Raw genomic sequence first — 22,936 nt, 5'->3', positions numbered from 1 at the left:
CGCACAGGCACCCCGCAATTTGCAATGATTTCTGGATCGCGGGCAGAATCGCAGTGATTCTGCCCGCGATCGCTACGCTCACATGTGAACGTAGCCTAAAGTTCACCGGTCACCAGAGACTGCCATCAGTACCGCCGTGCACCATCGCACGTCACCTGTCACCCATCAGTGACCATCGCCAGTCACCTGTCACCCCATCAATCACCGTCACCTGTCACCCCATCAGTCATCGTCATTTGTCACCCTATCAATCATCGTCACTTGACACCCCATCAGTGATCGTCATTTGTCACCCCATCAATCATCGTCACATGTCACCCCGTCAGTGATTGTCATCTGTCACCTCATCAATCATCATCACCTGTCACCTCATCAATCATCATCACCTGTCACCTCATCAATCATCGTCACCTGTCACCCCATCAGTCATCGTCACCTGTCACCCCATCAGTCATCGTCAACTGTCACCCCATCAGTCATCGTCACCTGTCACCCCATCAGTCATCGCCACCTGTCACCCCATCAGTCATCGTCACCTGTCACCCCATCAGTCATCGTCACCTGTTTGCCATATGCATGCAATCACTTACTGACCGCCTAACGACTATATGCGTCGACCATTAAAAGCTAAATACTGGGGTTATGGCAGCAGATAGCCCCCATAACCCCGGTATTTTTTGAAACGGCGGGCAGTCGGCTTTCAGATAAGGGTGGTCCCAGTGGCGGATTCGCCGCGGAATCACCCTTACGGTGCAGGGGAAGAGGTGCCCCCCCCCTCCTGCCGCGTCCCAGACGTTTTCCCAGCTTACCGGACCCACCGGCAGCGGGGAAAACTATCCGGTCCCGGATCCTCAGAGACAGGGAGTCGAACTCGACTCTATGGTCTTGGAGGACCGGAGCTACGTCAAAAGACGTTGCCTAGCAACCGGTTTAAAGGGCCGCTTTTTTTTTTTTCCTTTTTTTTTTTTTTCCTCTTTCAACAATTTTTTTTTTTTTTCTTTTTTAGTGTAGTTGTGAGGTGTGAGGTCTTTTTGACCCCAGATCTCACAATAAAGAGGACCTGTCATGCCTATTTCTATTACAAGGGATGTTTACATTCCTTGTAATAGGAATAAAAATGATCAAAACATTTTTTTTTTTTTTAAAACTGTGTAAAAATAAAAAAATAATAAATAAAATAAATAGGAAAAAAAAAAAATAAATTAAAGCGCCCTGTCCCCGTTAGCTCGCGCGCAGAAGCAAACGCAAGTCCCGCCCACATATGTAAACGGTGTTCAAACCATACATGTGAGGTATCGCCGCGATCGTTAGAGCGAGAGCAATAATTTGAGCCCTAGACCTCATCTGTCACTCTAAGCTAGTAACCTGCAGAAATTTTTTAAATGTTGCCTATGGGGATTTTTAAGTACCAATGTTTGGCGCCATTCTGTGAGCATGCGCAATTTTGAAGCATGACATGTTGGGTATCTAATTACTCGGCGTAACATTATCTTTCACATTATGGAAAAAAATTGGGCTAAATTTACTGTTTTCTTATTTTTTAGTTCAAAAAAGTTAATTTTTTTTCAAAAAAATCGCATTTGGAAGACTGCTGCGCAAATATGGTGTGATAAAAAATATTGCAACGATCTCCATTTTATTCTCTAGGGTCTCTGCTAAAAAAAAATATATAATGTTTGGGGGTTCCAAGTAGTTTTCTAGCAAAAAAACTGAATTTTTGTAAAATCTTACCTGTAAAATTCCTTTCTCTGAGTCCTCCGACAGTCGCCGCCTCTTCATATTCGTCACTAATGGGGTTATTGACCTTTGTTCCGTAGGAGTGCTAGGCAACAGAATATATTAATATCAAAGCTTTTAGCATATCCCACCCCCAGGGGGTGGTCCCCTCAGTCTATATCTCCTTGCTTCCTGCATACCAACTCAGTTTCAGTAGAATAGCAGTAGAGTATACAAACAAACCCCAAAAGAGGGGCGGGGGCGGCAACTGTCGGAGGACTCAGAGAAAGGAATTTTACAGGTAAGATTTTACAAAAATTCAGTTTTCTCTTACGTCCTCCGACAGTCGCCGCCTCTTCATATTCGTCACTAATGGGGACGTCCCAAAGCAGTGTAGACATGAGGGGTGGGAAAAACAGCAGCCGCGCCTAAAGCAACGCAATACCCACATCAGAGAAAGGAACCTTAACAAAGTAAGAGAACCAACTGGGCAACAGGAAAACATGCTCAACAGGAGCAACAACCCAGGAAAAAACAAGTAACTCAGGGGTAAAAACACCCCAACAGCCAAGGGCCCAAATAAGGGACCCTAAGGCACTGCCGCACTAAGGACTTTACGGCCAAAAGAAGCATCCGCCGATGCCTGAACATCCACTTTGTAAAATTTGGAGAAAGTGTGAACGGACGACCAAGTCGCCGCCTTACACACCTGGGCCACAGAAGCCCGATGATGACAGGCCCAAGACGTACTCAGAGATCTGGTAGAGTGCGCCTTCACAGGCACGGGAGGAACCTTCCCCCTCAAAGCATAGGCCTGCTCAATGGTCTGTCTGATCCATTTGGCGATGGTAGAAGCCGATGCCGCCATACCCTTCCGAGGTCCCTCAGGAAGGACAAAGAGAATCCGACTTGCGAAAGGATTTAGTCGATGACAGGTAAACCCTGATCGCCCGAACAACATCCAAGGAATGCAAAGCCACCTCCTTCGGATGCTTAGGCGTCGCGCAAAGCGAAGGCAAGACAATGTCCTCATTGAGGTGAAATACAGAAATTCTCTTCGGAAGAAAAGATGGGTTAGGTCGCAAGACCACCTTATCCAAGTGAATCACCAAATACGGAGACTTGCAGGACAAGGCCGCCAGCTCCGACACCCTGCGAGCCGAAGTAATCACTACTAAGAAGGCAACCTTCTTGGACAACAAAGACAACGAGACCTCCCTGATATTCTCAAAAGGAGCATGTTGTAACACGGACAGAACAAGGTTCAAATCCCACGGAGGCAAAGGCTCCCTCCTAGGAGGGACCAAATATCGCACCCCTTGAACAAAGGCGCTAACCAAAGAGTTAGATGCCACAGGACGTTGAAAAAGAACGGCCAGCGCAGAAATCTGACCCTTAATCGTGGCCAGCGCCAAACGCTGGTCCACGCCCGTTTGAAGGAAAGCCAACACTCTCGATACCGAGTATGAGGGGAGGGAATACCCCCTGGACTCACACCAGGCAAAATACGCCTTCCAAGTACGGTAGTAAATCTTCCCCGAAGAGGCCTTCCTGGCCTTGATCAAAGTGGGAATGACCTCAGGGGAGAGACCCCTATCCTTCAGGACCTGGCTTTCAACACCCAGGCCGTTAAAGCCAGCGACTGTAAAGCAGGATGGAATATCGGCCCTTGAGACAGAAGGTCTGCTCGAAGAGGCAGACGCCACGGAGCGTCGACCGCCAGATTCACAAGGTCTGCGTACCAAGACCGGCGAGGCCAGTCCGGTGCTACCAGAATCACCGTTTTCGGTTCCGAGGATCGCGCGTCCTTGCCACGAACCTTTCCACCTTGTGATTTAGACGAGATGCGAACAAGTCCACATCTGGGGACCCCCACTTCGCGCATAACATCTGGAAGACATCCGGGTGAAGGGACCATTCCCCCTGATCCAGGGTCTGGCGGCTCAGATAATCCGCCTGTCAGTTTTCCACCCTCGGAATGTAAACTGCAGAGATCGCCGGGACGTGCGTCTCGGCCCAAGACAGAATGTTGGCTACTTCCCGAGCCGCCCGGGCACTCCTGGTGCCCCCTTGGTGGTTGATGTAGGCCACCGCTGTGGCATTGTCCGTCTGCACCCGAACTGGACGGCCCTGAAGCCTGTCCGTCCAACGCAGAAGACAGAGAGATATCGCTCGCAATTCCAGAATGTTGATCGGAAGGGAAGATTCCTCCTCCGACCAAGTTCCCTGGGCGGACAAAACGCCCAGAACACCACCCCAGCCCGACAGGCTGGCATCCGTGGTAATCACCGTCCACGACAAAGGACGAAAGGACTTGCCCCCCGACACCACCGGGGACTGGAGCCACCACAAAAGACCCCTTCGGGTGAGATGGCTTAACGACAGCCGCAGATCCAGAGATTGCGGACGCCCGTCCCACTTGGCCAGGACCTCCGCCTGAAGCTCCCGTGTGTGAAACTGGGCGAAGGGAATCGCCTTGAAGGCTGAAACCATCAATCCCAGACACCTCATACACGTCCGGAGGGACGAGCACTGATTGTCCCTGAGGGACCTGACTTCGCACTGAAGTGTCCGAAGCTTGTCTTCCGGCAGGAAGACCTTCGCTTGAACAGAGTCCAGAATCATCCCCAGGTAGGGAAGACGAACCGACGGACACAACGTCGATTTTGGAAAATTTATCGTCCAGCCGAATTCCTGCAGAGTCGTGGACCGAATCAGGATATCGTCCAGATACCCCAGGACAGAAATGCCCTGGGCCCTCAGTAAAGCCAGAACCGGCGCAAGCACCTTGGTGAAAACCCGCGGAGCCGAAGCGAGACCGAAGGGCAACGCCACAATTGATAATGATCCTCCGCAACGGCAAATCGAAGGTACCTCTGGTGACCCTCGAAAATGGGGATGTGTAGGTACGCATCCTTCAAGTCGATTCCATGCGAAACTTGCGAACCCGCACAAAGCGGTTCAGAGCTTTCAAGTCCAGAATCGGACGCACTTTGCCCTCCTTTCTGGGCACAGTGAACAGATTGGAATAGAACCCCCGAAATCTGTCCCGATGAGGCACCGGAACCACCACTCCCTGGGCTCGCAGGTCCCGCACCGCGAAGGTGCAGATCCTGCAAGCGCTCCGGAGTCAGCTGAAGGTTTGAGGGGAAAAATCTGCCCGCCGGCCGAGAGAGAAACTCGATCTTGTATCCAGATCGAACGATTTCCTGAACCCACCTGTCCCGAATGCGGTCCAGCCAGGGTTGAAGAAAACCAAGCAAATGTCCCCCCACCCCAGAAACGGGTGAGGGCGCCCCTTCAGGCCGCATTGTTATGGGCAGCGGATCCGGACTGGCCGGACTTCTGCTTACCCGCCCACGGCTTCTTCTGGGAGCCTTGGCCTTTGAAGGGCTCGCCCTTATAGTGCGACCGAAAGGCACGAAAGGACCCCTGAGAGGGCCTAAACGAAGCATTCTTCTTACCGCGAACAAACTTATTCTTGTTAGATTGGGGCAAGAGAGTGCTCTTACCCCCAGAAATACCCTTTATCAGGGTATCCAAAGATTCGCCAAAAAGGCGGGATCCCGCGTAGGGCAAATTTGCCAGAGTCTTGCGAGAAGATTGGTCAACCGACCAACATTTCAACCATATCAGGCGACGGTTCAAGACCGCCACACTAGAAAGGCGCACCGCCAAAGGGACCATATCCAATTCCGCATCACACAAATACATGACACCCTGATAAATCTGATCCACCATAGCCAAAGTTTTTGGCGGGGCAGAGTCAGCCACCAGAGTGCGCCTGAGCACCTGCGTCCTATCCGCAATAGCCTGGGCTGCCATAATGGAAGCAAAAATAGGCTTCAGCATAGAGCCAGTAACCGTATAAGCATGACGGGCCAGAGATTCCAATCTCCTGTCCGTCGGGTCCCGGAACACCGGGGTATCCTCAGCAGGGATCGCAGTTGATTTATTCAAAATCGCCACTGCGTGATCCACCTGAGGCGGTACACACCAACGCTCATCAGTAGCCGGTGTAAAGGGATAACGCAGCTTGAATCTACTCGACACAGCAAAAGGCTTTTTTAAATTGCGCCATTGCTCATCAACCGTGCGCTGAAATTCCGTAGAGCAAGGAAAAACCTGAGATGTTTTGCGTTTCCTCTGCGTCCCATAAGAGGACATCAAAGCAGGAGGACATGGTTCATCCTGCAAATGCAGTGTTTGCTTGATAGAAGCAACCAACTCATCCATGAGTGCAAGCTCTTCAGACGAGCCAGGGGGAGAATTATCAACCCCTTCCACCTCAGCCTCCCCGTCGGACCCCACAAGGTCCAGGGATGAGTGAGACCCTGAGAAGGGCACTCCAGCCATAGCAGCCCCATCGCCCTCTGAATCAGAGGAAATAGATACCCTGGGCCGTTTTGAGGATCGATCAGCCACCAGCATCTGCACCTGAGCAGCCAAGTTAGCCACAATAGTGGCCAGATCAGCCCCCAAGGGGGAAGCAGCAGCCCCTTGGCCCCCCACCAGGGTGGAAGGAAACTTGCAATCCTGAGAATCCATGCCCCAGCAAAAAATTTATAAAAAAGGTACTGCCCCTTTAAGATCGCGGCGAGCGCTGCCCACCGCACCCACTGAACACACTGACCCCCACAGGGATAAGAAACTGGGCAAGGAATACAGGAAAAAAAGAGATATAAAACCTGGAGAGCTCACACAGGCTGCTGCACCGATCGCTGTCCCAGAGGAAAAGGAAGTGATGCAAGACTGACCGCCCCTATGAAGCCTCTGCAAGGCTACACAAACATGGCCGCTCGGCTGAGGACAAAACCCTGGGCAAAGAGAACATGGCGCTGACATGTGGGATCGATCGCCGCTCAAAATGGCGGCGTTTGGCGCCAAAAATGTGTGCAGTACCTCACAGGACCTGCCACCATAATTTTTGCCCCAGAAAAATGGCGGATCGCCGCACAGCATGTCTAAAATCTTACTGCTTCATATGACACCCAGCAGAGCGGGAGAGCCCCCCCCCCCCTCACAGCTCACACACAGGCAGCAAGTGCACACAGGAGCTGACGGAGCACAGAAGTCACATAGACATGCAGGGTCACACAGTCCCAGACTGACACCCAACCAAGACAGGTCCCCACATAGAGATACACTTACCAGTCCAGATGGCGTGGGGAGCCTGCTGAGGACAGGGAGTGTTGCAAGCATGACGCAGTGGAGTTGCGGTGCGAAACCGCAATGGCGTCCAGTGAGGTAGCCACCTCACAGATAGCATCCCTGCAGCGAACAGGGATGGGTCGTTCAATGTGCCAGGGCAAAACCTAAGCTGAACGCTCGATGGCAGGCTGGGAAGCCCCTGGCCCTGAGCCCTGGGATCCAGGGTGGCCAGACTGAGACCCAGCTCCGCACGATCATCTTCATCAGAAGAACTAACTAACGCTGGAAATAAACAGCTAAGTAAAAGAAAGAGAAAAAACTTCAAATAAAATCAAAAAAAGAGAAAAGTGGCTGAGACTAAGAGCCCCAGCACAGGAACAGCCTGCACTCCTGAGCTAGGCATATGAAACTGAGTTGGTATGCAGGAAGCAAGGAGGTATTGACTGAGGGGACCACCCCCTGGGGGTGGGATATGCTAAAAGCTTTGATATTAATATATTCTGTTGCCTAGCACTCCTACGGAGCAAAGGTCAATAACCCCATTAGTGACGAATATGAAGAGGCGGCGACTGTCGGAGGACGTAAGAGAAAAATGATTTTAGCTTGTAAACACCAAGTGTCAAAAATAGGCCCAGTCTTAAAGTGGATAAATGGACAACTTTGTGTAAAGCGCTACTTGGATGTTAGGCCTATGTATGTGGCCAGGCTGTGAAAAAGTGTTACACATGTGGTATCGCCATACTCAGGAGGAATAGCAGAATGTATTTTGGGGTGCAATTTTTGCTATGTACATGCTATGTGTTAGAAATATTGCATAAATGGACAGCTTTGTGTAAAAAAAAAAATGTGTTTTCATTTTCTTTCCACATTTTCCAAAAACTTGTGGAAAAAAATGACATATTCAAAAGACTCATTATGCCTCAAAAATTATACGTTGGGCTGTTTGCTTTCCAAAATGGGGTCATTTTATGGGGGTTTCCATTGTCCTGGTGCTCCAGGGCCTTCAAAAGTGCGATAAGTTGTCAGGAAATTATATGTGTAATTTGTGCTCCTAGAATGCCGGACGCTGCTACTTGGATGTTAGGCCTCTGTATGTGGCCAGGCTGTGAAAAAGTCTCACACATGTGGTATCCCATACTCAGGAGGAGTAGTAGAATGTGTTTTGGGGTGTAGTTGCAAGTATACATGTGCTGTGTGAGAGAAATAAGCTGTTAATACGGCAATTTGTAAAAAAAAAAAAAAAAAAAAAAATCTTCATGTTGCAAAGCATTGTGGGAAAAAATTACAACTTCAAAAAACTCACCATGCCCCTTATTAAATACATTGGAATGTCTACTTTCCAAAAAGGGGTCATTTGGGGGGTATTTGTACTTTCCTGACTTTTTAGTGTCTCAAGAAATGAGATAGGCCTTCAGTACATCAGGTGTGATCAAGTGTGATCAATTTTCAATGATTCGCACCATAGCTTGTGGACTCTAACTTTCACAAAGACCAAATAATATACACTTACTTGGGTTATTTTTACCAAAGATAAGTAGCAGTATAAATTTTGGCCAAAATTTGTTAAGAAAAATTACTAATTTGCAAAATTTTATGACAGAAACAAAGAAAAATGCGTTTTTTCACGATATTTTCAGTCTTTTTTTATTTATAGCACAAAAAATAAAAAACCCAGTATTGATCAAATACCATCAAAAGAAAGCTCTATTTGTGTGAAAAAAGGACAATTTTTGTATGGGTACAGTGTTGCATGACTGAGTAATTCTCAGTCAAAGTGTGAGAGCGCTGAAAGCTGAAAATCGGTCTGGGCAGGAAGGGGGTGAAAGTGCACTGTAGGCAAGTGGTTAATGTGTAGCTGGAAGCAGACTGCTTCCTGACCTATAAAACTGAGTCTGCTCCCCTACACTGTCAGCTCCCTCTGCAAATCCATGTATCAGCTCATTCTATTTTACCATCTACTAACTCATCTGATAGTAGTAAACTCCATTTTTTTATCTTGTATCTACAGGTAAGCCTATAATAGGGCTTACCTGTAGGTATTGTGAATATCTCCTAAACGTAGCAGCTGGTGATAGCACCGGCAGATGTGCCTTGCGTTCTCAATGGACAGCATACCATCTACTGAGAAAGCTGTGATGTGACCATGACTCCCGCGTGCATGTGTCATATCATCACGGTCTGGCCAAACGGCTGGAGCCCAAGAACTCAAGAGAGAAGACCAGAAGAAGATGGAATCCCTTTCAGTAGTGACAGCATGCCCTTAAAGAGATCAGATCACAATGATATTTAACCAAAGCCTGATAGTCTGTATGGGGCCCCGCAATTTAAATCAGCAGCCCTGCTGCCAGTGAGAACACTGCTGTATGATTTCACTTAAGAAGTAACAGCATTGTTACCCTTTTACAGGAAGTGGAAAATAACATCCACTGGCAAGCTCAGCCGGTGATAAAACTATATTACAAGGGGACTCCAAAAAACAAAAAACTGCTGTGTTAATGCTGGTGACAGGCTTCATCATATATGTAGTTTTTTTATTTTGGCCATAGTTAAACTCTAACTGAACTCCTCCATTACGTTTATAGAATGTAGCTGTTCCTCATGTAGTCTACAATCAATGTTTTATTAACAAAAGATAGATGCATATAGGAGTATTTCTGAAATCTAGCCATATTAGGTAAAAAAAAGAAAGCATTCAGACACATGCAATATAAATTCTAAACTCTCCTGCAGGAGATGAAAGTAAAGCAACTCGTTGGTAAAAACTACAAGTTTCACATGTCTTACATGACAAATGCAAGCAATGGTAAGCAAACACACCATCAAAGTAGCACTCACTACATTTTATGTTGAACATTATAGTGGTCACCTTTAACGACTTTAAATCTATAGAACTCTTCAATTACCTTCAGGTGTTAAAACATCATATGGTTTACATTTTGCCACTGAAACATAGCATACATTCACTGGTGGCAATAGTTTTATTCAACGGAAATCAATGGGCACTGGTGACAGAAGCAATACAAATTATACTAATGAAAAGAACTGTCAGATGCGAACACATAAGTAACTTTATGGACACAAGACAGTGACTGAACTACAACTGTAAGGTCATTGGATATCTAAGAAGTCTGCGCAATGAAGGAGCATACTCACAGCTTCCTGATTTGTGAATTGGCACAGAGTCCCACTCTGGAGGTGGAGAGTCTTTCTCTCCTTCAGAACTGCTGGTGCTGCCTAGTTCCTGACCAGTACGACTAGGATGAAGCTTCGCCAGCACTGATTGCCTGTTTTCTCCTAACTTACTGTTTGTACCTGCACAAAACATTAACATGCCATGCTCAATGAAAAACTGCCACTAGGTTGTCAGTGCAGATCCAGAAGAATCACATGGTTGTTAGTGACAAACTGCAAGCACTTTGTTTAAAAAGAAAAAATAATTTTGACACTAATACTTACCCCGTGGTTTCTGCAAATTTCTTGGTTTTGAGTTACTCCCTAAGGAATGCTGTACTGCTGCAATTTTGGAGAAGTTTTTAAGCTGTTTGTTTTCTAAGGGTGTGGTATATGGCAACTCCAAAGAGCTGAAAGAGAAGAATAATCATTATTTTACATTTGTACTGGATATCTCAAATGCTGGTAATTGCATATACTTTGAGCTGCTCCTCTACTGTCAAAAAAGCAGGCAAACAGGTGTGCATAATTTCGTTGGAAAACTTTAGGCTCCATTCACACTTGTGTGACTTGTCATGGGATTTTGAAAATCATCGCATGACAAGTCGCAGCCATTCTTTTCAATGCCACCTGTTCAAGTCGCAGCAGCTTTGAAAAGGGGCTTGCACTACTTTGGTGTGACTTTGGTCCAGAGAATGTAAAATTAAATCAAAGTCGTTTCAAAGTCGCACTGGAAATCAACTTTGGAGATGTGTATTATGTGAATGGAGTCTATTTCAACAAAACTACAGCAGACATGAACTGCTTAATCCAACAAATCCAAGCAAAACCACTTTTCTTAGCAATGGTAAAACCATTAAAAGGCACTGTAGCTCCCTTACCTTGGTTTAACCTCTGTTACATTCTCCTTTTTGTTTGGACCTGATACTTTCTTGCTCTTTTGCTTTTGTTTACTTGTTTCATTTTCTGTCTTTTCAGATATGACTTGTTTTCCCTTTAATTTCTCAGATTCCTGTAAAAACACAAAAAATATTTACTCAGTTTAGTAGGACAAAAGCAAACATTTCCTAAATTCATAAATGTGAAAATGTTCAAAATCATTCCAACACAAAATGTAAAGACTGCATATATACTTATCCCATTTAAAGGGGCTAAACATGTAAACATTTAGTAGAGATGGCTAACATATGAGAGATTCTCACATAAAGCCTCAGACATCCCTCTGTGTCTACTGTTACCTTTTGTACAAAAAAAAAAAAAAAATAATGATAATTACACATGGTTTTGCAGGTTAAAATAATTGCATTTATTATTTTTTTTATACTACATCCTGCAAAACATTGCATCCGCGATCAGTGGATCACAGGTGCAGGGTCAAGCTCCTGTAGACAGTACAGCTGTTTGCCCATGCCTCCCGTATGGGTATATACTTACTGTGCAAGAAAAGTCAATAAACTCATCAGTGCTTTCATAGTTTAAGAACAACAAGCTATCTTGCTGCAGTGGCAAACTCAACTTTTAGTTCATTCATTCTTAACTCCTCAAGATTCAACTTATACAAGCTTATCCCTAAAGACCTGGGTTTTAACATCTATGCCATTAAAAGCCATCTACTTAGAAGCTGGAAGGAACAGTGACAGGGCTGGCCTGTCGGGAAGAGGCCAGGGGTTAGTTACTAGAAGTTGGAGTATATCTATGTACCAGGTTCTTCTGGGTCAGTTTGATGCAACAAGAAACACCAGCTTCTACTCTTGCTCCATTTGTGGAGCAGACAAGGCATATATTATAGTCTGAACTGATCCAAGGGATTATCAAGGCATTTGATGCCATTGCTAAAGAGTCCTTGGTCCTGGCCATGAATAGCTAGTTAGTTGTTGAATCTCGAGGCTAAGATATCTACATCTTGGGTCCCCCCACCTCTGACATATCAGGCAAATATGCCAAGGTGAAGGGCCCACTCCCACTGACCCAAGCAGTGGAAGCTGAGGTAACCTGCTTTCCAGGTGTAAACTCCTGGAATGTGGACCACGGTGATCATTAGGCAGCGAGTCTCAATCCGGGACATTATCTGGATTGCTTCTTTCAAAGCTGCATGACACCTCTACCCCCTTGGTGACTGATGTAGGCCACGGACATTAGACTGAGGAGCAGATATTTGGAAAGTGATCACCCACCCAAAAGCCTGGAGCATCCAAATTATCCTGTGGACGTTTGTAGATAACTGGAAGGGAGATGAGCCTTTCAGGTCATGGAGAGAACCTTTGCCCTTGATGCGTTCCAAGCAGGTAAAGATCGGGTACTAGGACCTTTTATAAATACTCTGAGCAGAAGATAGGTAAATTCGATATCTGGAAGTACACTTTGGGACATAGGCTGGACTCCTTGAGTGCTCAGTTGTTTAGCAAGCAATGCAGGGTAATAAAAGAATAGAGGGGAGGGTCTCCTGTACTGTATTTCAAGATGCAGAATTTACAGGCAAAATTTCTCACATCTTATTTGTATCTTAATCGCTTGCCGCCCAGGACAAAGTCAAGATTTTTCATATACATATTAAAATCAGCATTTTATTGCTAGAAAATTTCATTCGAACCCCCAAACACTATATATTTCTGAAAGCAGAGTCCCTGGAGAATAAAATTGTGACTTTTGCAGTTTTCTGTCGTATATTTGTGCAGCCGTTTATCAAATGTACATTTTCAGGAAAAAATACAATTGACTTTTAGTGCACACAAACACAGTATCATTTTCTGTAAAATATAAAAAATTATGTTGCGTTGGGTAAGGGCTCATTCACACCACAATGCAGGAGTTAACACAAGCGGCATTGTGTTTTTGTTAACACATTGTAATGCATTTTATATGCCTTGATTTTTTTTTTAACTTGCAATGCATTTGAACGTGTTGTGGTGAAAAACGTAGTGCATGTTGTACTTTTTCAGCGCCGGGCAAATACATTGCAATGCAAGTCAACTGATGTGAACTTCACTCATAGGGATTTTTTTTGGGGCCATAACCTACGGTACCTAAAATTGTCCATGGGCGATGCTTTAAAAGCCTTTACAGGGTATCAGTTTAGAGTTAAACGATACTCTGGTGCTTGAATTATTTTTGCTCTGATGTTCATGAGAATACCACACACGTGTCCTGCAATCACTGTTTACATATGCGTGCCAGACCTACATGTGCTTTTGCATTTTTAACGTTTTATATTCATTCAATTCTATGGCTACCACAGGACCCTTTGAGTTAGCTTTGGACAGTGACAGGTACTCTTGCCGGAAAGATCAGGGGTCTATTAGGGGGCTGCAGTACTGCAAACGCGATTGGGCGACTGTAGATCCGCTTGGATCACTTTTACATGAAAACCGACCACTGGCCGAAAAAAACAATATCAAGATCTTGACTACAGCTGCAGACATGATCCTGGTATAACTACTTGTCCAGGATGTATATGTTTGTATGCTGGGAAGCAAATGGTTAACCAGTATTGTATGATATCTTCATCAAGAGAAAGGCTAGATATTCATAGCCCCTGGGTTGTTCCCAAGCAATGAATAGGAATGGTGGGTAGCAAGGAAAACACAACACAAGGCCCAACAATAACAAGTGTCAACAGACTTAAAAAAGCAAGAACCTTGTGTTTGAAAGAGGCATCCAGGTGAAAGTGAATTTTAACACAACTACTCCCCCCCCCCCCCCCCCAAATTGGCACCCTACGGCTGCTGTCTAAGTAGCCTTATGCTGGCACTGGCCCTGTACGAATATGTGTATGTGCATGTTTGTGTGAATATATATGTGTGTATGAATCAGTGTGTGTATAGCATGTGTGTGTATAAGTTTGCATGTTTGTACAGTAACTCACAAAAGTAAGTAAACCCCCACATTTTTGTAAATATTTTGATATATTATTTCATGTGACAACACTGAAGAACTGACACTTTACTACAATGTAAAATAATGAGTGTACAGCTTGTATAAACAGTGTAAATTTGCTGTCCCCTCAAAATAACACAACACAGCCATTGATGTCTAAATCGCTGGTAACAAAAGTGAGTACACCCCTAAGTGAAAATGTTTGGGCCCAATTAGCCATTTTCCCTCCCCGGTGTCATGTGACTTGTTCATGTTACAAGGTCTCAGGTGTGAAAAGGGAGCAGATATGTTAAATTTGGTGTAATCACTCTCACACTTTCATATTGGTCACTGGAATTCAACATGGCACCTCATGGCAAAGAAGTCTCTGAGGATGTGAAAAAAAAAAAAAAAATAAAAAAAAAAAAAAATTGTTGCTCTACATAAAGATGACATGGGCTATAAGAAGATTGCCAAGACCCTAAACTGAGCTGCAGCACGGCGGCCAAGACCACAGAGCGGTTTAACAGCACAGGTTCCACTTAGAACAGGCCTCGCCATGGTCAACCAAATAAGCTGAGTGCACGTGCCCAGCGGCATATCCAGACGTGGTGTTTGGGAAATAGACATAGGAGTGCTGCCAGCATCGCTACAGAGGTCGAAGGTGTGATGTCAGTGCTCAGACCATACGCCGTACACCACATCAAATTGGTCTGCATGGCTGTCGTCCTAGAAGAAAACCTCTTTTGAAGATGATGCACAAGAAAACCCGCAAACAGTTTGCGGAAGACAAGCAGACCGAGGACATGGATTACTGGAACCATGTCCTGTGGTCCTCATGGCAAAGAACTCTCAGGATCTGAAAAAAAGAATTGTTGCTCTACATAAAGATGGTCTAGGCTATAAGATTGCCAAGACCCTGAAACTGAGTTTCAGCATGGTGGCCAAGATAATACAGCAGTTTAACAGGACTGCATGAGTGCTGTCGGCACTGGGGAGCTACAGTTTATTGAAGGAACCATGAATGCCAACATGTACTGTGACATACTGAAGCAGAGCATGATCCCCTCCTTTCAGAGACTGGGCCGCAGGGCAGTATTCCAACATAACCCCAAACACACCTCCAAGATGACCACTGCCTTGCTAAAGAAGCTGAAGGTAAATGTGATGGACTGGCCAAGCATGTCTCCATACCTAAACCCTATTAAGCATCTTCAAACAGAAGGTGGAGGAGCACAGGGTCTCTAACATCCATCAGCTCTGTGATGTCATCATGAAGGAGTAGAAGAGGACTCCAGTGGCAACCTTTGAAGCTCTGGTGAACTCCATGCCCAAGAGGGTTAAGGCAGTGCTGGAAAATAAAGGTGGCCAAAGAAAATATTGACACTTTGGGCCCAATTTGGACATTTTCATTTAGGGCTGTACTCACTTTTGTTGCCAGCGAATTAGACATTAATGGCTGTGTGTTGAGTTGTTTTGATGGGACGGCAAATTTACACTGTTATACAAGCTGTACACTCACTACTTTACATTGTAGAAAAGTGTAATTTCTTCAGTGTTATAAGAAGATATATTAAAATAATTACAAAAATGTGATCACAAGATATATTAAAATAATTACAAAAATGTGAGGGATGTACTCACTTTTGTGAGACATAGTATGAGCATGTGCGCGTATATCTCATAAAAAAAGATTGTACACACAAAGCATAGCTGTGCTATGCTACTGTAATGGTGATCATAGAGCATTCCATTTTATTATTAGATTGATGTGTGATTCATTTAGAATAATGGAATAGGCATACAATTGAATAGACAGGACTTCCCTTCTGATCGAATGTGGATCAAACTTAGTTGACCAGCCAGAGCGAAAAATTATGAAACGTGTTGTACTGATCAGCAGCACCGATATTCGTTTGTTAATCCAATTGAGTTTCGATCAATCAGATTACGGCATTGTATGGCTGATACTGAGATGAATATCGAGAGGATGTGTACACCGCTCAGGCGAGTCTGCACCAGCAATCCGACCTGGGTGCCTGGGCCCGGCTCGCCACAGTGAACAATGCAAACTAGAAGAGAAAGCGGCCGCCCATCACAGGGAAGGGATACAGAAATGAGATTGAGAGATGAGATTGATAACTTCCATTTGTATTTTCTGACTATGGATGAGAATCCCCTTGCCTGTCCACCACCCATACAGATGGAATGGGTCACTGACTATAGATGGATTATGGATGGTTGGAGATGGATCAGAGAGGACATTGATGGAGGTGTGTATGGCCACCATTACACAATGCCATGGAGAGGGGTGCTATGACTGCACACATGTGATGACAGGAGAGGGAAGATTGGATAGAGGATGGTCCTCAGCTGCAACCCCCCTCCCCCCTCCACATGTACACACAGCCAGTTCCGGTCCAGATCTCTGCTGGGCTTGTTCTGCCATGCAGTGTGTGCAATGCTTGTACAGCTGGATACACCATATGCTGCTCTGTCTGGAGCACTCATGTGTGTGTTCTGGGATAACGTGATGGGTGTGTGGGGCTCCAGGAGCCGATTCGGACACATGGAAGACAAGTTGTGTGCATATAGCGGCAGGGGGTTGGACAGAGCGGTAATATGTCAGTGTGTAGATTGTAAGTGTAAGTGTATGTGAACAGACAGATGGATCCTCCCCCATCTTTGGACTTACCCGATTCCCAGACCACTAACCACTGGCACCCTGAGGCAGAGCATCTTCCACATTCAGCGTGTGAGCTTATTTCAGCAGAGTCCTCAGAGGACCTGTAGACAGAGGTTGGGCTTACACTGCTCAGTTCTCCTGTCATCGCTGGCTGTAAGGGTTGGTGCAAGGGTGTATTCTCTGCACAGGGGAAGGTGCATTTTACTGCCCCCCCCCCCATCCCAGCACCCTAAAGGCGGCTGCCTAAGCAGCCTTATGGTGGAGCTGGCCTGGTTGCATCCCATAGGGCTTAGACATTGACCTGGTAGAACTTGGAGAATTTCTGAACAGAAGATCAAATGGCAGCCTTGTAAAGCTTGGCAACAAAGGCTTCATGTGGGATTGCCCAGAAAACTGTCACTGAAGGAGTGAGCACATAAAAGTGGGGAGGTGTCTTCACTTTACAGTGTAAGCTCTTGAGATGAGTGATTCTCTTTACCTGGCAAGAGTGGATTTTGAATGTTCTTTGTGGGGCTCTGACGAAAAAAAAAAAAGAGAGAAGCCATCTTTGTTATAGAAGCTTTCAGATAAACTCTCATAGCTTGGACAATGTCCAAACAATGAAGAGCAATCTATCTGGGGTGAAGAACATGGCATAAAATGGGAAGGACAATGAGTTAGTAAAAAGTGGAAGTTAGATGCCATTTTTGGTAGGCAGGTGTTGGGCACAAGACTTTAGTCTTTGTGAAGGAATGGCTCTTTACAAAAATACTCTATTTCAAAAATACTTCTGACAGTCATGATAGCCACTAAGAATGCAAATGTGCAGGCAAGATCATCCAAAGAGTTCCCTGATGGTTAAAAGTATAGTTTCTGCATGCCAGAGAGCACCAAATTCATACTCCAAAGAGAGCACAGGGTGCTGTAAGGGTGGTCTAAATCAAGAAACACCTTGAATAAGGGTTTTTACAGCAGAAAATAAAGCCAAAGCGAATATCCGCCCAAACTTGCGCCCAGAATAATTTGCACTGGGCTTCTGCCAATGCTTATTAAGGGTATTCCCTATAAGGTAATCACAGAGTAAGCAAGTCCGTGAAGTACATAGAAAATCAAGTATCGTCTATCCTGTAAAAGTCCTTGTGGCAAGAGGGTGGTAGGTTAGAGTGCCTTATAAACAGTCTTATATACACTGTGTGCACAATTATTGGCAGGTAAGTATTTTGACCAAATCATTTTTATGCATATTGTCCATATTGGATATAAGCATATGAGGTGATGTTTTTTTGTGTAACGAGGGAGGATGTGACCTACAAATATCAACACCCTATATCAAGGTGTGCATAATTATTATTATGTTGGGCTTCTTTTCCTCTGGGCCAAAAAAAGATATTTAACTGACTCTGAAAAGTAAAAAATTGTAAAGGTTCTTTCAGAGGGATGCAGCACTCTTGAAATTGCTAAGATATTGGGGCGTGATCACAGAACCATAAAAGGTTTTGTTGCAAATAGTCAATAGGGTCATATGAAACAGGTTGAGAAAAAAAAGAAAGAAAATGAACTGACAAAGATTTGAGAATAATCAAGCGTGAAGCTACCAGGAACCCATTATCCTCCAGGGCTGTCATATTCCAGAACCGCAACCTACCTAAAGTGCACAGAAGTACAAGGTGTTCAGAGATATCGCCAAGATGAGGTAGGCTAAAACCCGACCACCACTGAAATAGACACAAGTTGAAACCCCATGACTGGGCCAAGAAATATCTGAAGACCGAGTTTTCAAAAGTTTTATAGACTGATGAGATAAGAGTGACTCATGACGGACCAGATGAATGGGCCTGTGCCTGCATCAGTAACAGGCACAGAGCTCCACTTCGATTCAGACGCAAGGAAGGTGGAGGTGGGGTACTAGTATGGGCTGGTATTATAAAATGAGCTAGTTGGACCTTTTCGGGTGGCAAATGGACTCAAAATTAACTCCCAAAGCTACTGTCAGTTTTTAGAAGGCACTTACTTCAAGCAGTGTTACAGAAAAAAAAGTCTGCAGCTTTTAAGATGACCATGATATTTATGCAGCACAATGCGCCATCGCATGTATCGAAGTACTCCACTGCGTGGTCAGCCAGTAAAGGCCTTAAAGAAGAAAGAATAATGATAATATATTTGTGCATAATTATGGACATATAGATATTCTCCTAAGAAAGCCAAAAGCTCACTTTTACTTTCTTAAATATTCAGGTTTGAGGTTTATTAACATTTTGGATTGACCGGGAGTACTGTGATACAATAATTAAATGAATCCTCAAAAATACAACTTCACTAATAGTTGTGAACACAGTGTAGTAGTAACTAAGAGCTCTAGGCCAAGTTGGTGGTAATAGTGCTACATGTGGTGTGATGCAACATCTTAGCCATCCACCCAAGTTTGTGAGGGATTGGCAGTCTCCTGCCCATCATGAAACACTAGTATCTGTTAGGACTATCCAGTGATACTGAACAAAAGACTACCCCTAACCCCCCCCCCCAATGTTAAAGATGGACGATGTAGTCATTTACCTAAGACTAAGCTCTGAATTGTGGAATTTTTCCGTAGAGTTTGAAAAGATAGCACTACATAAGTGATTCAATTTCAAAACACAATTACCGCTTTCCATATAGATTTTTTTGCATAATTCCATTTTGGAAACCTGTAGACAGTGAGGCTACTGTATTGGTCCAGTACAGGGTAAACTTGCCTTACTATTTACTTTGTTGGTCTCTAAACAGGGTCCAAACTTTACCCATCATGGTTAGCATACCCCAGGAGGGGTCATCAGGGTCTAGGTTTGCATTCATTTAAAAAATGTAAAATATTCCCTTTATGGTGCCTATGCTGAGCGAGTGACTGCCTCTGTTCACCAGGCAGCCGCTTGGCATGGAAACTGGAAGCTAGTGGCAATCACTGTAGCAGCGGAACCTGCTACAGTGATTTCCATGGAGATCGACAAGGTAGGACACTTGCATACCTACAATAGTCCAAGCTGGACCAATGTAACTATGCAAAAATATGCATCCTAACACTTCTGCTTTAAGCAACCCAGGGACATCCAAAATCTTCTCAAACTGAGGGGTAAGAACACTTAAAAAAAAAAATCTGGGACAGAAAAGCCGTGGATTCACTGATTCAGGCAAACCTCTATCCTTCAGCACCTGGCTTTCAACAGCCGAGCCATTAAAGCCAGCTACCCTAAAGCAGGATGGAAGATCGGCCATTGGCACAGCAGATCTTCCCTGAGAGGAAGTCTCCAAGAAGCATGCGCGACCAGCCGTACCAGATCGGCGTACCAAGTCCAGAGAGGCCAGTCTGGAGCCACTAGAATGACCGGAATCCCTTCTGTCTTGATCCTGCACAGGAATCTTGGCAGAAGTTTGAGAGGGGGGAAGGTGTAAATCAGACGATACTGACTCCAAAGAGCCACTAAGGCATCTGAGACGTCCGCTAGAGGGTCCACAGCCTGTGCCATAAACCTTTGTACCTTCCTGTTTAGGCGAGAGGCCAACAGGTCCACCTCGGGAGTACCCCACCGGAGACATAACTGATAAAACACCTCCAGATGAAGTGACAAATCCCCCTGGTCCATCGCCTGTCGACTGAGATAATTTGCTTGCCAATTTTCCACCCCTGGAATGTGTACAGCAGAGAAGGCTGGAATGAATCATTCTGCCCACCTTAGAATACCGGTTACCTCCCGAGCCGCCAGGGTATTTCTTGTGCCCCCTTGGTTATTGACATAGATCATAGCCGTGGCATTGTCCGAATACCTGCGTACTGGACACCCCTGAATGCAAACTATCCGAAGATCCAGACAAAGTCTGATCGCTCTGAGTTCCAGTACATTGAACGGCAGTCTGGACTCCAGAAGAGTCCAGACCCCCTTGAGCATAGTTTGTGCTGACGACACCTCCCTACCTGGATGAGCTGGCATCCGCAGAGACAAGTACTAGGGGAGAAAGGATTTTCTCTGTCCAAGTATGAAGCCACCAGATCAGGGACCCTCTTGTACCCCAGCTCAAAAGGATCAGATTGTCTAGAGACTGAGGATTCTGGTCCCATTTCACCAGGATCTCTCTTTGCAGAGATCTCATGTTGAACTGTGCAAATGGTAGACACCATCAGGCCGAGCACCCGCACGCAAGCCCGGTCTGTTGGACAACAGAAGCTGGATTGCCTCCTACAATTTCTGGAGTTTTTCCAGAGGAAGAAACACTCTGGCTGAGGCCGAGTCCAGAGTCAGACCCAGATAGTCTAGTCTTGTGGACAGAAACCAGAGGAGACTTCTGGAGGTTCAGAATTCCACCGAACTCCCTCAGAGTTTGCAGAGTAATCAGCAAGTTGTCTATCAGAGCAGTTGCAGACTCTGCTCGCAGAAGATCGTCCAGGTAGCCCAGTACCGCGATCCCCTGCAGACGCAACATGCTAGTACTGGGGCCAACACTTTTGTGCGGACCCGAGGAGCAGAGGCAAGACCAAAGGGTAACACCACAAACTGATAATGCTCCTCGCCCACGGCAAAGCAGGTGACTGGCACATATTGGAATGTGAAGGTAGGCATCCTTGATGTCGATAGAAGCGAAAAAATACCCCTTATGTAGAGATGCACAAAGCAGTTAAGCGCCTTGAGGTCCAGAATTAGAAGTACCTTGCCTTCCTTCCTGTGAACAGGTTTGCGTAAAACCCCTGAAAACGTTCCGAAGTCAAAACTGGGACAATCACCCCTTGAAGTATCAATTCTTGCACCGCCCCAAAGAGACTCCATAAGAGATCTGGGGACAAGCGCAGGTTGGAAGGGAAGAACCTTTCTGGAGGATAAGACCCAAACTTGATCTTGTAGCCGGACTGAATTACTTTGTGGACCCACTTGTCTTTTACCAGGGAGGTCCACAGATCTGGAAACCAGCGGTGACATCCACACACCCCAGATATGGGCGAGGGCACCCCTTCATGCAGAGGAAGCCTTGTCCGCAGGTCTAGAAGAACCCGCTCGTGACTTGCTAGACCAGGGCCTCCTGGAACCTCTGGTGGAGGCTCTGAAGGGCTTGGATACCTTGTCTTGAGACCCTGAGGGACAAAAAGGCCTCTTGTGAGCCGAGAAGAATGGCCCCATCTACGACGGGGCTCCTTGCCCTTGGAAGCCTGCGGAAGAAGAATACCCTTCCCCCCCCTGTGGGGCCCTTAATGATGTCATCCAAGGAAGCTCTAAACAGGCGATTCCCCACAAATGGGAGATGAGCTAAGGTCTTCTTAGAAGTCTGATCCACAGACCAGCATTTCAGCCAGATAATACACCGAAGGACCACTGGCGAGACAGTCTGGAAAATCAAAGGAGCCACATCCAAAGAGGCATCACAGACAAACTGTAGCCCCTACAGGTGCTGGCGAAAAAGTTCAGCTCACTCGGTCAGAGTTCGCGACACCAGGAAAATAGTAAATACCGGCCTAAGTGCTGAACCAGCCACAGTGAACATATGGCGGGTCAGAGCCTCCGACCTCCTATCAGCCAGATCTTTAAAAGCCGGGGGACTCCTCAACCGGAATTAAGACTGCTTTATTTAACCTGGAAAGCATCAGACGCATCCTCCATCTTTAAAGTTTCACGCACTGACAATAAGCGTATCCACCAGTGCCTTTTCATGCACAGCTAGAGGAGCAGAGGAATCATCCTCCCTATCTGAGCACGCAGGGTGCATGAATACAGACCCAGAAGGGTAACTCACATCTGCGGCAGCTGAATCAGAGTCAGGATCTGATGAGACAGATGAAGCAGGGGACGGCAGAGGACGCTTTTTGCTAGCCTGTTTTCCCAGGACCAAATCCACCTTGGACTCCAGGACCATAGTCAGTGCAGTCCTCTGAGGGCCCGGCAGTCTCGGAGAGGGGATCAGGTAAGGAAATGTGCTACAATGACTCCATTAGTGAAGAGGGGAACCCACACAAAAAAGTGTGCAATACTGCTAGAGGCACCCCCACCGTGCTGGCGGTACCGCAGGGTCCAGCACAGAGCACCACCGCTGCTATAGCAAAGAGAGGGAGAGAACACCCCACAAAAAGACTCACCACCACTGATCAGGCACTTGCAGCACCAGGAAAACTGCACACCATACAGCAATCAGGAAGAGAAAGATCCAGGAGTCATCACTAGGGGATGAGGAGGGGCTCCCACCGCCAAAATCACCGCCCCTATAGCTTCAAAAACATGTCTGCAATTTCAATGAAAAACCACAATAAAATGGCCGTTGAGGCTACATAAACATGGCTGCCGATCAACAGCACAAAAGGCCCCAAGAAAATTGCGGCGCCACCCGGCTCCTGGGGGGTGGGGGGGTAGAGACCTCACCATCTACAGC

The 22,936-nt window shown here is 45.9% G+C and overlaps 1 protein-coding gene across 3 annotated transcripts in view; it reads right to left on the bottom strand.

The window, feature by feature from the left end:
- TMEM131 (transmembrane protein 131) overlaps positions 1-22,936 on the bottom strand; it is a 483,390-nt gene that overhangs the window by 25,671 nt on the left and 434,783 nt on the right. For 2 of the 3 annotated variants that reach the window (XM_082245264.1, XM_082245262.1), the window contains exons 33-35: positions 10,920-11,050; positions 10,324-10,448; positions 10,021-10,179 (exon numbers count right to left, since the gene is read on the bottom strand). In XM_082245264.1, coding sequence (XP_082101390.1) covers positions 10,021-10,179; positions 10,324-10,448; positions 10,920-11,050 — 415 coding nt within the window. The remainder of the gene's footprint in view (positions 1-10,020; positions 10,180-10,323; positions 10,449-10,919; positions 11,051-22,936) is intronic. The other variant, XM_082245263.1, reaches the window with a different exon arrangement.

This window comes from Pelophylax lessonae (genome assembly GCF_965119305.1).
Source record: "Pelophylax lessonae genome assembly, chromosome: 2".
NCBI classification, from domain to species: Eukaryota; Metazoa; Chordata; class Amphibia; order Anura; family Ranidae; genus Pelophylax; species Pelophylax lessonae.
The sequence above is the reverse complement of the archived record's forward strand: the minus strand, read 5'-3'. Positions and strand labels throughout refer to the sequence as shown.